We start from the raw sequence: 15,538 nt of genomic DNA on the forward strand, positions 1-15,538 counted from the left end.
ACGCCCATCCCCCGCGGCTCGCCTCCGCCATATTGGTCGGCCACGCGGCTCGGACGGCTTCTTCTTGGGCCTCCCTTGAGGTGGGAGACATTGATGCCATGAACGCCCTTAATTTGGGCGACGGCACAGAAGCGGCTAAAGTTAAGCGCCGTTTTTCCCGCGCGGCTCCTTCGCGGAGTGTCGCACCGGACGCCATCTTGGATGCGCAGCATGTCTCTTCCCCGCTCTTGCGAGCGCCGGTTGAGGGTGCGTCTAGGGCTGTAGCCCAGGCTGCGGAAGTGCACAGTCTGGGGGGTTTCTCCCCCGAGTTTGTTTTGCTGCTGCATCAGGCCTTCCTTATGCAAAACGCTGCCCCTGCTCCCTCGTCTGGTAAAGAGGTTGAGGACCCCGGAGGTAAACGCCCTCGGGTTGATTCCCAGGCCTTGGAGGACTTTGTCTCCTCCGATGTAGATGAGGGCAGCGTATCTGAGTTCTCCCAACGGTCCTTTGCGGATTCCTTGGAGGAGACGGATCCCCGCTCGGATGGAGCGGATGACCCCTCTGCAGCGCGGCTCTTTAGCTCAGAAGATTTGCCCAACCTGTTAGTGCAGGCCATGGGCATTTTGAAGATTTCCTCTCCGGAGGACGTCTCTCCCTCAGCCCCTGTTGGCTCTGCCATTATGCTGAGGACTAAGCGCCCGCCTAGAACCTTCCACGTGCATGATGCCATGCACACCTTAATTTCGGCTCAATGGGATGTCCCGGAAGCGAGCCTTAAAGTGGCTAGGGCTATGTCCCGCCTCTATCCTTTGCCTGAAAGTGAACGTGAGGGCTATCTGTGGCCTACCATGGATTCTTTAATCACTGCGGTGACTAAGAAAACGGCGTTGCCGGTGGAAGGTGGCACGGCCCTAAAGGACGCCCAGGACAGAAGATTGGAGGCGGCCTTAAGGTCGTCCTTTGAGGCGGCTGCTTTAAGTTTGCAGGCCTCAGTTTGCGGCTCCTATGTGGCCAGGGCGTGCCTGACTTTGGTGCAGCGGGCTTCCCCCTCGGATCATTCCTTGAGGGCTGATTGGCCGGCCCTGGAATCGGGCTTGGCCTATTTGGCAGACTTGCTGTATGATGTCTTGAGGGCCTCAGCTAAAGGCATGGCTCAGACAATCTCTGCGCGGCGGTGGCTTTGGCTGAAGCATTGGTCTGCTGACCACACCTCTAAATCCCGCCTAGCGAAATTGCCTTTTAAAGGCAAGCTGCTCTTTGGGGTCGAGCTGGACAAAATCGTGACCGATCTCGGCACGTCTAAGGGCAAGAAGTTACCAGAGGTCAGGGCTCGGGCTAGTACTCGTCCCGGTACCTCCAGAGGACGGTTTCAGGAAGCCCGTCGGTACCGCCCGGGCAGGTCGGGCTCTTCTGCCTCCTCTTCCTTCAAGAGGAACTTCTCCCCCAAGCAGCATTCCTTTCGCAGAGACCGCCGTCCCGGAGGTGCTCCCTCCGGTCCTCCCCCAGGGTCTCGTACCCAATGACGGGGCCTTGGTCCACACCCCAGTGCAGATTGGAGGACGGCTGTCCTCGTTTCTGGGCGAGTGGACCACAATAACTTCAGACGCTTGGGTGCTGGAAGTCATCAAAGACGGCTACAAGCTAGAGTTCTGTCGACCCTTAAGAGACGGGTTTGTACTCTCTCCCTGCAAGTCTCCGGTCAAAGCTGTGGCAGTGCAGCAGACCTTGGACAATCTGATCCGCCTGGGTGCGGTCGTTCCGGTGCCAGAAAATCAGCTTGGCAAGGGACGTTACTCCATTTACTTTGTGGTACCAAAGAAAGGAGGTTCTGTGCGGCCTATCCTCGACCTCAAAGGGGTCAATCGGGCCTTGAAAGTTCGACACTTCCGAATGGAGACTCTCCGCTCTGTTATAGCGGCAGTGAAGGCAGGGGAGTTCCTGGCATCCTTGGACATCAAGGAAACTTACTTGCATATTCCCATCTGGCCTCCTCATCAACGCTTTCTGCGTTTTGCAGTCCTGGGCCGACACTTCCAGTTCAGAGCCCTCCCGTTCAGGTTGTCTACTGCTCCGTGGACCTTCTCCAAAGTAATGGTGGTCATCGCGGCCTTCCTACACAAGGAAGGAGTACAAGTCCATCCTTATCTGGACGACTGGTTGACCCGAGCCCCTTCTTATGCAGAGTGCGGCAGAGCTTCAGACCAGGTGATTGCTCTTTTGAGCTCCCTGGGGTGGATCATCAACTGGGAGAAAAGCCAGCTGCGCCCGACTCAGTCCCTGGAGTATCTGGGAGTTCGATTCGACACCCAAGTGGGCAGAGTGTTCCTGCCAGACAATCGGATTGTCAAACTTCAGGCTCAGGTGGACCAGTTCCTAGTAGCCTCTCCTCTTCGGGCTTGGGACTATGTGCAGCTGTTGGGCTCTATGACGGCCACGATGGAAGTAGTGCCCTGGGCCAGGGCTCATATGAGACCACTACAACACTCTCTGCTGCAGCGCTGGACTCCGATGTCGGAGGATTATGCTGTGCGCCTTCCCTTGGACCCAGCAGTGCGCAAGGCGCTGAGCTGGTGGATGCAGACAGATGTTGTCTGCGGGAATGCCTCTGGTGACCCCGGAGTGGATTGTTGTCACGACGGACGCCTCTTTGTCGGGCTGGGGAGCCCACTGCTTGGGAAGGACAGCGCAGGGGCTCTGGTCTCCTGCAGAGGCAAAGTGGTCTATCAACCTCCTGGAACTCAGAGCCATTCGGTTGGCGCTTTTGGAGTTCATCCCGGTACTGGAGTTGAAGCCAGTACGGGTCCTGTCGGACAATGCCACGGCTGTGGCCTATGTCAACCGCCAGGGAGGTACCAAGAGCGCCCCTCTAGCCAAGGAGGCTATGAGTCTATGCCAGTGGGCGGAAGCGAACCTGGAACAGCTGTCAGCGGCCCACATTGCCGGAGTCATGAATGTCAAGGCGGACTTTCTCAGTCGCCATACCTTGGAGCCCGGAGAGTGGCAGCTATCTGCTCAGGCGTTCTTGGACATCACGAAGCGCTGGGGCCAGCCGAGCCTAGATCTGATGGCGTCATCGGCCAATTGCCAAGTGCCGCGCTTTTTCAGCAGAGGACGGGACCCTCGATCCCTGGGAGTAGATGCTCTTCTCCAACAGTGGCCGACACAAGAGCTTCTCTATGTGTTCCCGCCCTGGCCCATGCTGGGCAGGGTGCTAGACCGGGTGGCAAAGCATCCAGGCCGGATAATCCTGGTGGGTCCGGATTGGCCCAGACGTCCCTGGTATGCGGACTTGATCAGGCTCTCAGTCGACGATCCTCTGCGGCTGCCAGTGGAGCAGGGCCTGTTGCATCAGGGTCCCGTGGTGATGGAGGATCCCTCCCCCTTTGGTCTTACGGCCTGGCTATTGAGCGGCAGCGTCTGAGGAAGAAGGGCTTCTCAGACAAGGTCATCGCCACTATGCTGAGAGCGAGGAAGCGCTCTACTTCTTCTGCTTATGCCAGGGTTTGGCGTACCTTTGCAGCGTGGTGTGAAGCAGGCTCATTTTCTCCATTCACTGCTCCAATTTCTTCAGTGTTGGCATTCCTGCAAGAAGGTCTGGAGAAAGGCCTGTCACTCAGTTCCCTTAAAGTCCAGGTAGCGGCCCTGGCTTGCTTCAGGGGCCGCCTGAAGGGTGCTTCCCTGGCTTCGCAGCCAGATGTGGTGCGTTTTCTCAAGGGAGTTAATCACCTGCGCCCTCCTCTGCACTCGGTGGTGCCTGCGTGGAATCTCAATCTGGTGCTAAGAGCATTACAGAAGCCGCCTTTTGAACCCTTGTCGAGGGCATCTCTGAAAGACCTGACGTTGAAAGCAGTCTTTTTGGTGGCTATCACTTCAGCCAGAAGAGTTTCCGAGCTCCAGGCGCTCTCATGTCGAGAGCCTTTTCTGCAGTTCACTGAGGCAGGAGTGACTATTCGCACAGTGCCTTCCTTCCTGCCCAAGATTGTTTCTCGCTTCCATGTGAATCAGCAGCTCTGTCTCCCTTTCTTTCGTAGGGAGGACTACCCAGAGGAATACTCTGCTCTTAAATATCTGGATGTGAGACGAGTCATCATCAGATACTTGGAAGTGACCAATGATTTCCGGAAATCGGATCATCTGTTTGTCCTGTTTGCAGGTCCTCGTAAGGGTCTGCAGGCTGCTAAGCCTACAGTGGCAAGATGGGTCAAGAAAGCCATTGCAGCGGCTTATGTGGCCGCAGGGAAGGTGCCGCCTATCCAGCTGAAGGCTCACTCCATTAGAGCTCAGGCGGCCTCGATGGCAGAGGCCGGGTCCGTCTCCTTGGAAGAGATATGCAAGGCGGCAACTTGGGCATCGGCCCATACATTCTCCAAGCATTACCGCTTGACTGTGGCTGCTCGGGCGGAGGCCCGGTTTGGAGCTTCAGTGTTGCGGTCAGGGATTTCTATGTCCCACCCTGGGTGAGTACTGCTTCGGTACATCCCACCAGTCTATGGATTGATCAGCTTGATGATATGGAAGGTAAAATTATGTATCATACCTGATAATTTTCTTTCCATTAATCATAGCTGATCAATCCATAGCCCCTCCCAGATATCTGTACTGTTTATATTCTGGTTGAATTTTAGGTTCAGGTTTAGTCTTCAGTTACTTCAGGAGGACTTCGTGTTCAAGTTTTTTCACTTGGATTCTTCAAGAGTTGAGACGAGTTTGTGTTACAGTGAGCTGCTGCATTCCTCTCCCCTCTGTTTTACGGGGCTGGATTGAGACTTAAATTCTGCCGGCACTCCCTCCCGCTTCGTGCGGCTGTAGGGCAGCTTTGTACCCCTCCCGCTTCGGCGGTGTTAGGGTCAGTCAGCTCCTCCCGCGGTTGCGGTTGCAGGATAAGCCAGATCCCCCCGCATCGGCGGGGTGGTGTCCCTCCCCCGCTCCGCGGGGATGAGCTGGACGGATTCCCCTCCTCCACTTGTGTGGGGATGAGCTGGGTTACTTCCCCTCCCCCGTTTCGGCGGTGGTGAGCTGGGCAGAGTGTCCCTTTGTGGGTGTAATTCTCTAAGTGCTGAGTCCTGCGGATGGAGCTTTGATATCGACATACTGAGGAGTTTCCGGCAGCACATGACCACATATAGGGAGGCAAAACGTTTGCTCTCTATCTCCACCTGCTGGTAGATGGACACAACCCACCAGTCTATGGATTGATCAGCTATGATTAATGGAAAGAAAATTATCAGGTATGATACATAATTTTACCTTCTCTGTCCCAAATGGTCCCCTTTATATCCCAAGCCTTAGAGATGCTCCTCATTCAGCCTTGATAGCTTGGCATTATTTTGTTTGTGTTGAAATTACTTTGCGTTTCCTCTGTAATTAATGTGCTGCTTCCTTTCTCCACAATCAGATACTTGAGAATAAGCTCTCCGATCAGCAGCGGGCACTGAATAATGGGCAGAATCCTTTACCCCTGTGTCTGGCAATGAATGTTAAAGAAAACGACAATAGCACGTTAGACTTCAAAGGTACTTATTCCAGACCTCCTGCTTGATTTTAGAACTGAGAAACCTTGGTACAAATGTGGGGGTAATTTCATAACCGGACGCCTATGTGGAGTGTGAAAAAAACTCTTATTTTTCTGTTTTATAACATTAACATAGGTGGATATGGGGTTCATTTTGAAAGAGAAAAACGTCCAAAAATTGTCATAAAGTACCACTTGGACAGTATTTTTTCGAAACCTGTTTTGCAGACACTTATCTATGCATTTCGTCTGCAGTACACCCAAATCACAAGGGGGTATGTCGGGGGCATTTCGAAGGTAAGATTAGGATGGGCTTAGGGCATGCCTAACACTTAGTCGTTTTACAGCCATAATGGAACAAAACCAAAAGGTCTGCGGCGAAAACGTCAATGTTTTGGTCTGGACCTGTTTTTACAATGAATAAGACACAAAAAGGTGGCCTTAAATGGAAAAGATTCAGGGATGAAATCCCCCTCCCACCCCCCAAAATGTGAATAAAAATAGCACTCACCAGAACCTGTACCACTATTTAAATCACAAAGTTGGGCTTCTTGTGTGATTATATATTAATCCCCCCCCCCCCCCCCAAGAAAGGGACCATATTAAATCGATTTATCTTATAAAATATGTGCTGATTTTTATTGGCACATTCATGTATATAATTACAACTGCCAGACATCCCCATACATATATACCTACACTCTCTCCATAGATACATCATTCATAGTCATTCAGAATTCACACAGACTACCAATCACAAAACAGACCCCATATCTTTCCCCCACTCATCCACCCAGGGTTGGTACTGAGATGTACTTTAATGTGTCTCTAATGTGACAGGGAGGAAGGCAAAATGCACCACTGCGCACTTATCAGCTTGCTAACATTCTTATCTTCATTTGTATAGCGAGTACCGGAAGTAGCCAGCAGTGCACTTAGACACATGGGAACTTGTTTGATATGAGAACACATATATTCAAGTAGGAAAGTGGCGCCTTAAGACCTTTCCTGGACTTCAAGTCTTTGCAAACCCTGACGCATGCACCTGTTATAAATCACCTAGACTACTGCAACTCCGTTTTTGCAGGGAACACAAAATGGCTGTAGCTCATTCTGAATACAGCCATGAAGCTTTTGTATGGTGACCATGTCACATCTTTGCTGAAGGAACAGCACTGGCAGCCCATCACTGCTAGCATCAAATTCAAATCTTGATGCTTGCTCACTGTGTCTATCTGTCTAGCATGAGCCATTACAAACTGCTCCTCTTGCTTGTTGAGCTCACACCAATGATTCCTGCCCTATCCAGGGTCAGACTTGTGCACACATGTCACATATGCAGCTGCGTTCTGGCCTTTTACTCTAGAATTCTCTACCTCATGAACTAAGCTGAGAGAACCAACCTCAAGTTTAAAGCCAGAGTAAAGACCTGGCTCTTCTCCCTCGTGTTCCCTGGAGATCTAGTAGCTGACTTGCAGGTGCTGCAGGTTGTCTGCCTTCCTTCCTATCTCCTACTTGTATGTTTTTGGGCTGGACTGAATTCATCCCTTGTCCTGTTATCTGCTCAGTGAACTTGTCATATCTCTTAACTTAGTGTATTCACTTTCTGGCACTTTTTCTACTTAGTTAAGTTTTACATCACTGTGATGTGTGTAATGAATGCTGGTATACAAACGAGTGAATAAATAAATATAGGCATGGGCCATGGACACGCGCACATGTGTGTCCTGGAACGTAGACTCCTCTAGCTCTGGATGGAAGTTCCTGTGATCATCTCTAATCATTTAATGTCTTATTCTGTGCTCCCATCGTCAAAGTTAGGCATATGTTTTCAGCTTTTATTTTTTGGTCTCTATGTTTGCAGAATGGTGTGAATTCTCTCCATATGAGGTGCGGCTTCTGAAGTATGGAGCCTCCATTCGTGCAGAGGATTTTGGCAGTGAGTTCTTTATGGGACGGTTGATGAAGAAAGTCCCAGAATCCAAGCTTTGCTACCTGCAAGGTATTACATTTATCTACTTAAATCTAACCAGTCTAGAATGCAGCTGACCTTGTGCAAATGAAGGACTTTGCTCCCTACTGGTCCCACAGAATGCCAGAACAAGGGGTCGATTAGGGACGTAGAAAAGAGCTGCAGAATCTTTAGAAAGCCAGCAATCCCTATACACCCTCCCCCCCAACTGAATTCTTGAACCACATACAGTACTGTTTTGCTGTCTATTGTTTCTTACATTGTCTATTTTTCATTCTCCCAGTCCTTTCTCGCTCTGCACTCAATCCTCATTCCTCCAATGCATCAAGCCAGGTCCCCTCTGCTCCCATGTCCTCCCTCTCCCACTAAATTCCCATATTTCCTTCCCTTACATTCCTCATAGCTCACCCCTAAGCTGTCTATTCTCTCTTCCTACAGTTTGCTTTTCTGTCCCCTTTCTCTTTCCCCCTCCAACTGCAACTTGATGCCCAGTCCTCTCTCCCTCTTCCTACTTGTGATCTCAGGTTTCATTCCCACAATCCCTATTCCTCTCTTCCTTTGCAGCGTGATTCTAGGTCTTCTTCCCACAGTGGACCTCTGCTTCCTCTGTCTTTCCTCAAATTCTGCTCCCCCAATTCCTAGACATATAATCTTGTTTCTCTGTCTCTCTCTCACTCCTTACAGCTCAATCCCCAGTCTGGTCTGCTCTCTCCTAGCCTTCTCTCTTTTTTTTCCCAGGCCACTGCAGCTCAGACTTCAGTAAACCTCTGCTCTCTCTGTCTCCCAGTGAATACATCCGCTCCCCCCCCAAGCTTGATTCCTCAGTTCTTTCTTCTTTCCCCTCCCATTTGGAATTCTCTACCTACCTTTTATCCAGTGTTCCTTTCCTCCCCAGTTTCTCAGCTAAATTTCTATTCCTCCCATGTGCTGCATCAGACCTTTTCCTTCCAATTCCTGTTCCTCCAGGCCTACCCTTCCCCCAACTCAATCCACAGTTCTACCTCTCTGTTCCCTCTATAACTCCATCCTCAGTTAGATCTCCATTCTGACAGCAGACTTCCACTCCCCCCCCCCCCCCCCCGTGGACCTCCACTATCCCTGTAATTTGATCACCAGTCCTCCCTGTGCAATCCCAGGTCTCTCTCAGTGGATAACCACCACACCTGCCACCCAGTCATAAAAATACAGGCGAAACTCAAGGCGGCAGAATAGGCCCCACAATGGCCTTTTACTTCTGCACAGTTCAGGCTCACTACAGACTCATTCTTTTTTAACTGTCACTATACCCTTTCCGTCTATACCAATCATACTTGTTATACCGCCCTTCTGTTACGTCAAACAGAGTGGTTTGCAACATTTGTTGTAGGTTGGGAAGAAGAAGCAAGGATCATGGGGAGGGGGAGGGTGGGGGTGGAGCAGGCAGAAAAGTGTAGCTGAAGTATGCAGGTATAGAGGAGGTGGGCAGGAGTGATCAAAATACCCAATTGCCCAACAGGATGTCTCCTGCTACCCCTGCAGCCCAATACAACCTTCAGCAAACAAATGTTAGGTGCATCACTAGGCCAGACTCACTTTGGATTATCTGCCATTTGAATGATAATTGTTAAGAGGTCATTAGCATGGTCCATTGTATCTGTTTTCACTTGCAGGGTTGTGGAGCAACATCTTTTCAATAAATCTTCTTGATGCCTGGTTTTCAGCCATGAGTTCTGAGCATTTCTGGCACCGCTGGACCCGAGACAGACTGTATGATATTGGTAGGGCTTAATGTTTTGCTTTCTTTATTTCCATGGATGTAGAGCAGATCAAAGACCATCCCATGGTTCCAATAATCATGTTACTCCTAAAAGAGCATGAATTACCTTCCCACAGCTGATCCTGGATTGTTCACGAAGAAGCATTAAAGTCTATGTCTTTTTAGTGGGCTGCACTGTACATAAATGTGCCCCCACCCCATTTAGTAATATGTATGATGTCTCTCAAAGATCACCATAAGAACATAAGTGTTGCCATACTGGAACAGACCAAAGGTCCATCAAGCCTGTTGTCCTGTTTCCAACAGTGGCCAATCCAGGTTACAAGTACCTGGCAAGATCCCAAAACAGTAAAACAGATTCTATGCTGCTTATCCTAGAAATAAGCAGTGGATTTTCCCGAGTCCATCTTAACAATATCTTATGAACTTTTCTTTTAGGAAATTAGCCAAACCTTTTTTAGACCCTGCTAAGCTAACTGCTTTTACCAAATTCTTTGGCAATGACGATACATGAGGTTAATTACATGTATTTTCTCGGATTTGTTTTAAATTTACTACTTAGTAGCCTCATTGTGTGCCCCCTAGTCCTAGTATTTCTGGAAAGAGTAAACAAGCGATTCACTCTACCTATTCCACTCCACTCAGTATTTTATAGACCTCTATCATATCTCTCCTCAGTGGTCTTGTCTCCGAGCTGAAGAGCGTTAGCCATTTTAGCCTTTCCATCCACATTATCATTTTCATCATCCTTCTATGTACCTTTTTAAATTCTACTATATCTTTTTTTTATTCATTAACTTGGATATATATACAGTAAAGTCTTGATTATCGACTTAAATGGGACCGACCCGTTGTTGGATAAATAAAAAGTTGGATAATATGGAAAACAATGGTAACCCTCAAACAATGCAGAAACAAAGGCAGTAAAAGCAGGGTCCTGGCTTACTACGCTGGTAAAAGTAGGGTCTGGGTTTGGAAAATGGAAAGAGAAAGCCGCGTGACATCATCCAGGGTCTGTCGGATATGCCAGATGGTCGGCTAAGCGAGACTGTACTGTATATCTATCTATCTGTCTATCTAGAGAGAGAGAGAGAATCTGTCCCATAGATCACTATTTACCCTTTTTATCTCAGGGAATTGTTCATAGTTTAGATCCTGTTCCCCATTTATTTTATATATTAGGATTTATTTACCGCCTTTTTGAAGGAATTCATTCAAGATGGTGTACAACAAGAATAAGTCAAACATAAGCAATAGACAATTACAGCAGTAAAAATATTCAAATAACAATACAAAGTATGGCATAGTATACTACTTACAATGTCAACACAATACGTAATAGAACATTTTAATAGCAGAGGGTGTAAGCAAAGATGGAGCATATTGATAGATAAGATAGAAGGCTTGATATTCAGACTACAGGAGGCGCTGACCCCAGACATTCAATGCCAAGCCATTTCCGATGACTAGCATTGAATATCTGGGTTTTTTTGGGCCGGCTCAAACTTAACCAGCTACATGAATATTCAGTGCTGGCCAGTTAAGTTTATAGGAGCCAATATTCAGACCATAGGAGTTAGCCTAGCTAATTCCCACCGTCAGTGCTAAACCCAAGTATTCAATGCCAGGCCGTTTCTGGTTACCAGCATTGAATATCTGGCTTAGTTTTGGTTGGTTTCAACATAAACCGGCTAAGTCGATATTCAGACATAGCCGGTTATATTCAAACTGGTGAAAGATATCCCATGTATTCACACGTCCAAATATAGCCGCCAAATGGAGTTGAAATCAGCAGATACTGGTTATATTGCCCTATATAACTGGCTATCCACTAACCGGCGATATTCAGTGGGAGATAGCTAGTCATCTCCCCCGAATATCGCCGGATAGCCGGTTTTGAGGCATTTTACCGGCCAGGTGATGATCCTGGCCAGTTAAATGCTTCTGAATATTGGGGGGAGGGGGGATTAGTGGTGAAAGATAGGATTGCTATTTATGCAGTCCAATTTGGTTGCTAAACGTAGCTGACCAGTGCTTGAATATTAATGGATAGCCAGCTTTATCGGGCAATATAGCCGGTTAGCCACTATGCGCTTACCGTGAATATTCAGCGGAGATAACTGACTATCTCCCACTGAATATTAGTGGTTAGCTGGCTAAATGTCACTTAACTGCCAGGAGCCATTCCTGGCCAGTTAAATAGCGCTGAATATTGTCCAGAGAGTATTTAACCCCACTCACAGAATTAGCTAGAGCACAGTATATGGGTCTCTGAGGAGTCTCCCTTTCAATATTACTTAGTTATAAAGGTACCTATGTATGTTGTCCTCAGCTGGCTTAGTAAAGTTGCCACCTATTTGCTTTGTTTGAGCTAAAAGTTGTGAAAGGAGAGATACATATAAGAAACCAGACAAAGGCACAGTGGCCCTGAAATCGGGCAAGTGACACACTGAGTTATTTCATCCCTTTCTCTTGTTTACTGTTGCAGATGAAGAGTCACTAATGATGGAAAAAAGGTCCTCTGATCTGAATACTCATGTTCTCAGTCCTTCTGGGAGTTTCTCCGATACTCTGAGGGACATTTTAACCAGCCGACCCTTAGACGGAGAACATCATAACTTCCTGAAAGGCCTCCAGTTGCACAAGTCCTACAACGAGCACAGCGATTTCTGCAGCTGGAGAGGTAAACTTTAGCCTCTGCCTGGACCTTTTCTGGTTGATATTGAAAAGCACTTATGATGTGATGGCAGTGCCAACCACATAAATGCTTTTTCTTTATAAATATGTGCCAGATGTGCTTATTATTTCCACTATTTAAATTGCAAAATGGCCAAAGTTGTATATTTAAAAAGGGGGTGGGGCAAGGACATGTAAAAATAGTTACACATTGTAGCGAAATTCAGCCGCTGAATGTATAATTTATATCCACAAGTGGCAATAGGTAAATGGCAGGTGAAACTAAACAGCTTGACTGTTGTTAACCTTTCAGGTGATTGCAGATTGTTTTGTCTTTTTGCTCAACACATGGTAATGCATTGACAATATTTGCCTACACACAAGTAAGACACAATATTGGCTAGATCTTGTGACTCCTGAGGCAGGCGTTTATTGCCGAAACACAGATCTGTGTCGAGTCTGGCAACATTTTCATGTGTATTGCAAATCTTTTTCTGCATGTAATTGAATCAGGCAATCTGTTTGTGTATTTTATTGGTTTTAGAAAATTTTATCATTATTGCTTTTTTGGTCTGTTAATAAATACCACTTTATGTATGTTTATTCACTTCTGTAGTTTGTTGAAATTTAATAGGTCCTCCCCTACTCCCTTCCCTGAGGCAAAGTAAATATATGCATTTTCAATGGCAGCATTTATACCTCAGCTGCTGCAATTCTGCATAACTTCAAATATATTTCTTATCCATTTCAAGTTATGTGGTGGTCTTGGTGCTGACTTCCCTGTGTTTGTGAGCTGGAGAAGTGACTGGGTGGTGTTTTTTTCCCTGCCTCTCTTAAAATGCATGTGTGCCCCACACACGCACAACATAAGCATAGGCCATATGTGTTGCACCAGTGTGATAGACAGTAGTGGTTCTTAACCCAGTCCTTAGGAGTAGCCTAATGGGTAATGCAATGGCCTGAGAACCAGGGGAACTGAGTTTGATTTCCACTGCAGCTCCTTGTGACTCTGGGCAAGTCACTTAGCCCTCCATTGGTCCAGGTACAAAATAAGTATCTGTATATAATATGTAAATTTTCATGCCCAAAACTAGATGCAAAGGAATAGATTCAGCACCAAACAAAAATACACCTAGGCATATGCTATAAAGTACATTTAGATTTAGGCGTACTTTACAGAATATGCTTAAATATTGGCACGGTTTATAGAATATGCCAAGTGGCCATCCACTACATGATGCTACATATGTATGCTTGAATTCTGTTATGTGATAGCTGGTATACCTTCTCCCCCTCCCCTGACATCAGAAGCATAGCTAGGTGGGGTGCAAGGGGAGTGGTTGCTCCCCCAAACAGATTTTGAATGAAATGGAGCCTATGTGGATTGGCCTTGCCCTGTCGCCTAGTTTACAAAAGGTCTGCTCCCCCAGATGACAAAATCTGGCTACGCTTCTGCCCGACTGAGGTGGAGTGTTCTGCATGGCAGTGTGCCACCGAACCATAAAGCTGCCAGGAAAGGTTCTTTAAGAAATTATTTAACTTGCACAGGGAATTTCTTTGCTATCTCTGGAAGGCGATCTGTACAAATAAACCAATATGTAGAAATAGAATATTTGAAAGACTGAATGAAACAGAGACCTTTTCTCTTAGAGGAAAATGCAGAATTGATAGCAAATTACTATCTGTCTTTCAGACACAGAGCTGGACTTGTATCCTAATCAGCTGACACCATCAGCAGAGGATCTGTGCCTGGTGGACAGCGCCTACTACATCAATGCTAGTTACCCGCCACTCCTAAGGAAGGCCAGGAAAGTGGATGTCATCCTCTCCTTTGATTATGGGTTGACAGGACATTTCAATGTAAGTTGCCATCATGTTATTTTCTCCAGCGGTGAATAGAATTCATTTAAACTCTCCCTAGGAAGAAACCCCCCATACTGCAATTGTTTCTTGCAACTGCTTGATCTTACCTTCTTCAACTGACTGTTCCAGGGCGGTACAGGGTGTCCAGGGGAAGGGCAATTTTCAGAAGTTGTTTGGCTAGGTAAAAGGGCTATTTGAAAATTCCCCACTCTGGGTGTGGGTAAAAAGTATGTTTTGGAACAATGCCTGTACCTTTACCCACATTCAGTAGGGGGCATGCTGGGAAGGGGTAGGATGGGGGCAGGTATGGATTGTCTTGCTCTGTTTCAGATTTCCCCTATACTGTTTAACTTAATTTTACTTGGTTGACTGATAAATTAATGGTTTTAAACCTACCCCTTTTGAAATCCAATAGTTTCTCAAATACATATTTTAGGATTATAAGTGTACAATGCTCAGATCTAAAGTTGTGATTAATATTTCAATAAGTAGAAGAATGTAAACTTAAATGTTGACATGTAGTAAATTTTAGTGAAGTCCAGGGTTACAACTGAGCATTCCAATAGTTTGACAAAAGAGACCTGATACCTATGATTCCCTTGAAGAATTTCAGTACATGCACACATTAGTCATATTTTCATCAGTTTTCTGCCTCACGTTCCTCAAGGTGTTCCACGATAACATTTAACATAGTTTATATGTCATGATAAGTTCTTGCTTGTTTAGGTTCTAATATTTTTAAATTCTTTGGTGATCCAGTCAGTGGAGCAGACCTACCACTACTGCACAAAGCAGGAAATCTGCTTTCCAAAAATTGTGCTGAGCGAGGAGGAGAGGAAGAATCCAAAGGAGTGCTACCTGTTTGCGGATGATAAGGACCCTGAGGCTCCAGTTATCCTTCACTTCCCGTTGGTGAATGACACATTCAAGAAGTACAAGGCACCTGGTGAGTCCATGTACAGAGGATGATCAATGCCTGGCATGGCCTCACAGTGGAAGTGGTGGAACATAAGAACGTAAGAGTAGCCGTACTGGGTCAGACCAATGGTCCATCTAGCCCAGTATCCTGTTTTCCAAACACTGGCCAAGCCAGGCCACAAGTACCTGGCAGAAACCCAATTCATGGCAACATTCCATACTACAAATCCCAGGGCAAGCAGTTGCTGCCCATGTCTGCCTCAATAGCAGACTATGGACTTTTCCTCCAGGAATTTGTCCAAACCTTTTTTAAACTCAGATACACTAACCGCTGTTACCACATCCTCCAGAGCTGCCCTGCCCACGAGCCTCAGACACACTCACTGCCATCGAGGATGATTGAATAGAGGCACTGTGACTAAGACAAATCAATCCGTTCAGATATAGGCACCAATATGGGTGTGAATTTTATTTATCCTTGGGCCTCTCATCCTGGCTGCAGAGAGGCTGCAAAAGATAGATTCTCAGCAAGAGATGACAGAAGATATAAGCCCCCCCCCCAACAATCTTTTGGCCTTTCTAAGAGCTCTATCACAGATTTTGCCTGGGTAAAGTGCCCTCCTCTGCCCAGCTGAAAGAATGCCTATTCAGACTTCTCTAGTGTGTGCAGTTTTATCACAGGTATTTAATTCAGGTTTACAGAGAAGTGAATGCACATACATTCAGCCGCCTGAAGGTGCAGAGAGTACATGGGTCATTTTAGTGCGAGCTTGCAGAGCTCCTCATTTCCAAGGGAAAATGTGGGTGGTTTGAATTTTAAAACCAGCTGCAATGTACATGCACTAAAATCACTTGCGAACAC

The 15,538-nt window shown here is 47.0% G+C and overlaps 1 protein-coding gene across 2 annotated transcripts in view; it reads left to right on the plus strand.

Moving 5' to 3' along the window:
* The window catches only part of PLA2G4D (phospholipase A2 group IVD), a 72,011-nt gene that overhangs the window by 55,189 nt on the left and 1,284 nt on the right, over nucleotides 1-15,538 (plus strand). For both annotated transcript variants that reach the window (XM_030214451.1, XM_030214452.1), the window contains 6 exons: nucleotides 5,375-5,492; nucleotides 7,356-7,493; nucleotides 9,113-9,220; nucleotides 11,708-11,902; nucleotides 13,589-13,755; nucleotides 14,518-14,704. In XM_030214451.1, coding sequence (XP_030070311.1) covers nucleotides 5,375-5,492; nucleotides 7,356-7,493; nucleotides 9,113-9,220; nucleotides 11,708-11,902; nucleotides 13,589-13,755; nucleotides 14,518-14,704 — 913 coding nt within the window. The remainder of the gene's footprint in view (nucleotides 1-5,374; nucleotides 5,493-7,355; nucleotides 7,494-9,112; nucleotides 9,221-11,707; nucleotides 11,903-13,588; nucleotides 13,756-14,517; nucleotides 14,705-15,538) is intronic.

The sequence above is a fragment of the Microcaecilia unicolor genome, chromosome 9 (genome assembly GCF_901765095.1).
Source record: "Microcaecilia unicolor chromosome 9, aMicUni1.1, whole genome shotgun sequence".
In the NCBI taxonomy this organism is placed as follows: Eukaryota; Metazoa; Chordata; class Amphibia; order Gymnophiona; family Siphonopidae; genus Microcaecilia; species Microcaecilia unicolor.